This window comes from Mytilus edulis, chromosome 11 (genome assembly GCF_963676685.1).
Source record: "Mytilus edulis chromosome 11, xbMytEdul2.2, whole genome shotgun sequence".
Lineage (NCBI taxonomy): Eukaryota > Metazoa > Mollusca > Bivalvia > Mytilida > Mytilidae > Mytilus > Mytilus edulis.
In genome coordinates, this window is record NC_092354.1 from 59190030 (window position 1) to 59197090 (window position 7061).

Below are 7061 nucleotides of genomic sequence, written 5' to 3' on the forward strand. Positions count from 1 at the left end.
ACATAAAAAAAATTGAACGATTTTGAGTTCATTAGTACAATGAAAAATTCGGGAAATTTTCCCGAATTTTTTTTTTTATTGAATTTTCTACTGTTATTGGGGACTTCGTCCCCATATTATGGTATTATTGCGTAACAATTTTCATATTGGCTTAGTTATAGGTCCGAGGGTACCATATTGGCCTGAGGCGAAGCCGAAGGCCAATATGGCTGCCCGAGGACCTATAACTAAGCCAATATGAAAATTGTTACGCAATGATACCTTTATTAATTAACCAGTCCAATATGAACTCTAGCCGGGCCAATATGAAGATTGAAAATAGTGTGAAAATCTGACATTCAGGACTTCAATAGTAGTGATTTGAATATGTATCAATGAAAATTGAGGATTTTAATCAAAACAATAAAATAGTAACAATTTTATTAAATAATCAACAGTAAATAAACACAACAAGTAAAAAACATGTTTTTATCTAGTTTTCAGATTAAAGCTCTTGGCTGCAGTTTATAGTATTCTTTCTTTCCCCTGAGTATATGTTAATATTGAAAACACCACCTGTTATAGTTGCACCTGCAAACATGGCCATTGGGTTGTCATGTTTGTTAGCAGTTTGATTATTTGTATTTGATACATTTGCATTTAAATTATTATGAACTAATGTATTTGAGTTTGAAAGTTCACAAGGTTCCTCTGAATCTGATGTCGTCTGTAAATCTGAGTTCGGCAACATGACCTTAGATATTGTGTGAGAAGCTTGTTGCTGTTGTTCAATAGACGGTACTGAATAATGAGTTAAGGTACTAATGCCTTTCCAGCCTCCTAATTGAGCAACTTCATTGGCAGGTCTACCATTTTGAAGTAGTGTGGTAGCAAAAGTTTTACGTCCCGAATGATTAACCTTTCTTCCTTGAAGATCTCCTTTTTCTGCCATATTTTTTACCATTTTACCTAATTTATCTTTGCCTATGGTTTGGCGAGTGTACCATATTTCCTCATGTTTATTATCTAAAGGCCTCAAATAAAATCTATGTTCATCAGTTAATGTGTCTTGAGGTCTATGCCGTTTGTATTCCTTGTAAACATGAATAGGGCAATTACTTCCTCCTTCCCCGAAAATCTTTGGCGTAATATCCCGGAAATCCCTGCTTTTTGCTCCACTACGGGTTTTGGTGCTTCTTTCTGAAAAAAGTATGCTTATGTCAATATTTAAAGAAGAATTATCCTTCCTGTCTGTACAAAACTTTCACTTTTATATAACAAAAAACATGTATTGCATAGTAAATAAGATTTGTTTTGATAAATATAAAACAATGGTTAATATCCTTAAAAGCACAAATTACCAACTTTTGTCAGGACTGTTGTACATGTACATCCATTATCCACAGAAGTATATATTCTGTGATTTCTAAAAGATTTAAAATATCAACTATTTAAATGATGGAAATCATAACATAATCTCACCATTAAATTCCAAATACTCCTTTCCATCAGATGTAGCTTTTAACTTGACATCTCCCCATGTCATGTTAACATGGTCTTGTCGACCTCGTAGACCAAAGTATGTTGCATTATTTAAAAACACAGCATTCAGTAATGCATCAGGGTTTTCTGGAAAAAGAAAAAAAAAAAGAACTTAACTAAAATACATGTATCTTAATGTAAATATCCAACTTAAAATAGTATTTAAAGGACAAATACTGTATCAAAATGCAAAAGACCTCTGGAGACACTCTCATTGTTCAAGACCTTATGTGTATTTTAAACATTTTTTATTAGAACAACCATTTAATAATCAGGGATGGATAGAGGGCGACAAGGAGATAAAATAATTTGTTTGCCACAAGGTTAGAAAAATGTTTAATTAAAAGTTACTGACTGACACGCTGGAATACAACATTTTTTTTAAACTTACGTGTTCCAATAACGCCTTTCTCCCTCAAGATTTGGATTTCCCCAGTCGTCAAAGGTTCAGCTCTGTTTGGCTTACTGCCCTTGCCCAATGACTTTAATGCCTTTCGCTTCGCTTCTAATACCCGTCTTGTGTGGTTGAACTCAGGATCCTTTTTAATACTGAAACATTAAAGAAAAGATATGCATAATATCTGACATGTAATTTTTGTATGTACATGTTTTATACTTATAGCAAAGAGAAACCAAGGAATATTCATTGTACACAAGCTTAAGATCATCAAAACCACATTGACCCAGATGATATATATAGTTTTTACCAAAAAAAATGACACAAGGCTAAAATTAAAATATTGGCACTGAATATTCGAGTCATAATGCTTGACAGAATAATGCAAAGGCTATCATGCTATATCAAGACAAGGGAGTTACATGTCTCACAGATATCAAATAATCTACATGAAAATAATCGTACCTTATACTACTTTTTGAGTCCTTCAAATGTCAATCCAAGCTGTTGAACATAGAGGATAAAGAGTCAGGCTCATATTCGTCACCATTTTTCTTCAGGACTCCAAGAAAAAATCTTGATAACAGACTGTCCAAGTCTTTGGCAGGTATTTCCACTGAATCACGCATTTCTCCAACAGATATGAAAAAATCCAGCATCACTTGCAAGTCACTCTTTTTTTTAGTTTTTTTGTTCTTGTTAACACTTAAAGCTAGAAAAGAGTCAGTGTCTTCATCAGTGACAGAGCGAAACCTCTTGCTACTCGAGCTATTTTCTTTGTCTGATTCGTCAATCTCATGATTCTGTGCATTTTCAATGTCCTGCAGAATTTCATTTGGGAAGTTGAAATTCGCTGAATCAACTTATTCCAGAATCAAATTTCCTTCCCCATTGACATCCGCGAGATTTCTCTTGATGTACTCTGCCTCCCTATTAGATAAATCGTCGTAGTGAAAATAGTCTTCAACTAACGCATCCATCGCATCATCTATATTTTTTATAGAGCTATTGCTCCATCGTTTTGTTGTCATTTTCTCCTGTCAGACGACACTAGCCGTAGTTCTCTAGAGTTATCGGGATTTCAACCGATTAGTCTAGAGCTAATCGAATATGCTAATATTGGGCTTGCTAAACCCGGGCCAATACGGAAAAATCCGTATTGGCCTTATAGGACAAAATTATCGATTTGGCAGTTTTACTCGTATTTAGTCAAATAAGCTCCAGTTAATTTTAATAAATAGTAGTACTTTGTTAATTTATTATCATTGTCATTTTGATTAGTTTCTTTTGTTTCCTACTTGGATTTATTTTAAAGTGCGTTTCACTGTGTGTATTGCTGTGGGTTTGTTTTTTCTACATTTACTAGATGAAAAGGGGAAGGGTTGTGATCGCACGAAATGTGTTTACCCCGCCGCGTTTGTGCGCCTGTCCCAATTCAGGAACCTTTGGTCTTATAAGTTTTGTATGATTTTAATTTTAGTTCATTGTTATATTTCGCAGTTAAGTAAGTAAGACGTATATTATCACTGAACCATCACTGCACCATCACTGAACCAGGGTCGTGTTCAGGGTACCCCTCTTTTCTCGTTTTGATATTTTAATCAAAAATCTAAAAAATCAAACTTTCAAAAAGTGAAATAATCAAAATTGCACATTAGGTTTAGTATTTTGAAAGTTTGATCAAATTTCTAAACTATCAAATTTATAAACGATATTTCGAATTTTAATATTTTAATTATTTGGTTAAAATTTCAAAATTTCAAAACTTTTACACGATTTGGAATTTTGATATTTTGAAACTTTGATCAAAATTCCAAAAATTTAAAATTTTAAACTTTTTAAAACTTTTAATTAATAAGTGTTACACGGACCCTGGATTTATAGATGTTGAAATAATTAATAAGTCAATTCTGTATATATCTAAAGTATGCAATATCATAGTTTATAAGGACCAAATTTGAAGGTATTAGTGTTAAAGATGAATACATCATATCAAATTCATTTATTTATATCAGCTGAAACATGCTAAAAGATCAAAAATTAAATATATTTCACTTTTTATCAAGCATCAAACAAATAACTTCAAAAAATAGTATAAAAACACCATGAATATTTAAATTGACCAGTATTTGCCAGTATTGACCATTTAAAGAGTACTGTCAGGGGCGGTAAATACCGTTCAACCTTGAAGTTCAATAACTAATACTAGTACTGAAGATAGAAGCTGATTTTCTCTTTTCTAAGGCCTGAATACGTCATGACGTCAATGTTGTTTATTTTATTAAATAATTTTTAATATTAAAAAGACGAATGATTTGTGTCGAAAAATTTATTTTATTTTAGTGTAGAGAAAAAAAACCAATAACACAGAGGCAAAACATACAGAAAGACATTCGCACTCTTAAGTTGAAAACATACTAACAACGCCGTAGCTATAAAAAAGACCAAAAGACAAATAATAATACTCAAAAACACAACATAGAAAACTGGGGGTCCACGCCCGTCATGTTACTGATGTCAGTACAAACCCGTTAATAAGTCTAATTCGGTAGGTCACGTTCGGGAAAACAATTCGTGACTAGGCCACCTGACTGCATCATTCAAATGGTGTAATGTGTGTTAAATGAATAAGGAAGTTGTGTTTACTTCTTTGTTAGATAGACCTTTAAGTAGATTTACTTTTGTTATCTAACTATTTAAAAAGTACTGATATCTATTACAAATCATTCACGGTGCGATAAAGAAGGACGATTTAAACACCTATAAGACTTGTTCATAAGTTTATGTCAAATTTTCAAATGTGTGCATATTATAAGCTTTAGCAAGTTTGTATGATGAAGTCCAGCTTTTCTATTTGGTTTAATATGAATTGAATTAGAAAACTTGATAAAATAGTTATTAGAAAAGTTATCTTCTTATATTTAAGAATGAGGTCCTAAAATGGGGCATATATACCTGTAACACATGATATCTGTCACTAGTGGCAGATCTATAACTTTCAAAGTTACGGAAGAGTAGATTAAAAAAAACATAAGGTAAAAAATCAGGCTAAACAAATGATCTCGATTCACATTTTTGGTCATAAGATCCCTCATACGCCCATTTTCACAAAAATCTACAAATTATTGTTTTCCTCTCATAAAGGTCATCTAGTGTAACAAAAAATGTAGATCTTACGATAATTATATTGCTGTCTGTTTTATGAAAAGTAAAATAACAAAAATACCGAACTCCAAAGAAAATTCAAATCGAAGCCTGAAAGTCCCTTAACAAATGACAATATCAAACATTTCAAATGAAGAGAAACACAACTGTCATATCAAATATAATATATATCTTTATATATATTTCACAAAAATAACTAAAATTACCTTTAAAAATAGTCCTCTTGGCTGAAAGGAATGTCCACTTTCGTTTCCTTTATAAACATTACCTTTTGTCGACAAGTCATTTCTACATACGGGTATCTAGTATGTAATACAATACCCTTCAATGAACAAATTAAAGATCACAACTTTAAAATAGTTTAGTACAGAAACGTATTACAGTGTATCGTCATGCAAACTTTTTTTCCGACGTAGTCGGTATAGTTTCGGTTTGTGCCCTTTGAACTTAAGGACGCCTAACTATGGCAACAGAATACGCATGCTCGAAAATCCCTTCTGTGATTGGAAAAAATGCTGTCATGGTGGGTGATTTGGTTGTGTTTGAAAAAACGTCTCGTTAATTATATCGTGATGGAAAACAAGTGAAAAACTATAAATATTTGAACTAGATCTTACAAAGATTTATATTTTTATTAAAATAGTTGTTTCTTTGCATCCATGACAGCTGTTTATTCGAGACAATTATATAATTTTTAATGCAAACTTTGTTATACGAACGTACATGACTTTTAGAACGCACCTACGCATGTGAGATTTCCGCGGGGTTTTGGTGAATGTAAACAGAAAGATACCAGGACCGAGAATACTGAAAACAAACAGAGAAAACGTTATTTAAATGGTAAATCACTTATTCAAATATCATCGGAATATTCACAAAACAATTTGTAACGTTCTTTTGTTGGTAATTCATTGATTTTTAGATAGTTTGATCATTGTTGTTCACAAGATGAAGGTAGAAAACGGGCGTTGCCACCAAGGACAAATTATGTCAAACTATGCAGGTGTTCAGTGCACTTATGCCCTTTATGCACTCAGATTGAGATTTAATTAAAGAGGTCCTGCATCATTAAGTCATTGTGCTTCTGAAGGTTATCGAAATGATAGTTTTAAACATATACTCAACTTTAAATACGTCGGATAGCTTTTTTGAAAGATGGTTCTTGTTATGTTTCCTTCTATGTTAGCGAGAGTGTTTAGTGTTAAGCAAATAATCATGGCATAATATTGAGATAACAAAGAACTTGGTTAACTGAAAAAAAACACAAAAAAACCTAACTGTGAGTCAGGATCTGTATGAGGGTCCTTCATTTCTTTATCAAAAAGATGTTTAGGTCATTTTCTCTATTCTTTTTATGTTTTGCCAATTATTCTCTGATTTTTATAGTTTAGCAACCCATTATTCATGTTATTCTCAGTTCTTTATATATTAAGCAACCCATTATTCATAATTCTTTATTTTTTTCCATATTGTTCTCTTTTCTTTTTTCTTTTGCCATTTGTTCTGCAAACATTTTACCCATTAATTTAAATTCTGTAAACCCCACCCATACCCTCTTCAATGTAGCAGAATTCGTATATTTTCCCATGCACACGGTCGTATAAATCTTGTGAAGTTTGATAAGAATAAAAGCAAGCACTCGTATGAGCCTTGTGTAAGACTGATTAGATCCAAAGCAAGCGCGTGTTTGTATTGGATACCTAAGCTTCATAAAATTCCGTACAAACACCGGTATATTGCTGGTTCATCTTCATGTTCCACTAAAGAATTGTCCTTTAGATTTACTAAATTTTTGTCCGCAGTGAAAGAGGGTCTTCAGAAATACTGTGAAACTATTTACTCGCGTAGTTGTATTAACCATATGTGGATTCTTAAAAATTCTAAAGAACTTCTAGATTATTTAAAATCTACCTGGACTTTTTCTGAAATTAGCTCTATCAAAACTTTTGATTCTTTCACCCTGTATACCACCATTCCC

General features: G+C 32.3%; 1 protein-coding gene across 1 annotated transcript; it reads right to left on the reverse strand.

The window, feature by feature from the left end:
• Window positions 1–371: 371 nt before the first annotated feature.
• On the reverse strand, window positions 372–3123 carry LOC139495932 (uncharacterized). The gene is made up of 4 exons (XM_071284347.1): window positions 2384–3123; window positions 1913–2070; window positions 1462–1608; window positions 372–1179 (listed from the first exon to the last, which is right to left on the reverse strand). The coding sequence occupies exons 3-4, from the start codon at window positions 1523–1525 to the stop codon at window positions 485–487; spliced, it is 759 nt and encodes a 252-aa protein (XP_071140448.1). The 5' UTR covers window positions 1526–1608; window positions 1913–2070; window positions 2384–3123; the 3' UTR covers window positions 372–484.
• Window positions 3124–7061: the final 3938 nt, after the last annotated feature.

Coding starts and splice junctions, on each gene's coding strand:
- LOC139495932 (XM_071284347.1), bottom strand. CDS start 1,525: ATGACATGGGGAGATGTCAAGTTAAAAGCTACATCTGATGGAAAGGAG. Junction 1,180..1,461: donor GGAGTATTTGGAATTTAATG/GTGAGATTATGT, acceptor TACTTTTTTCAG/AAAGAAGCACCAAAACCCGT.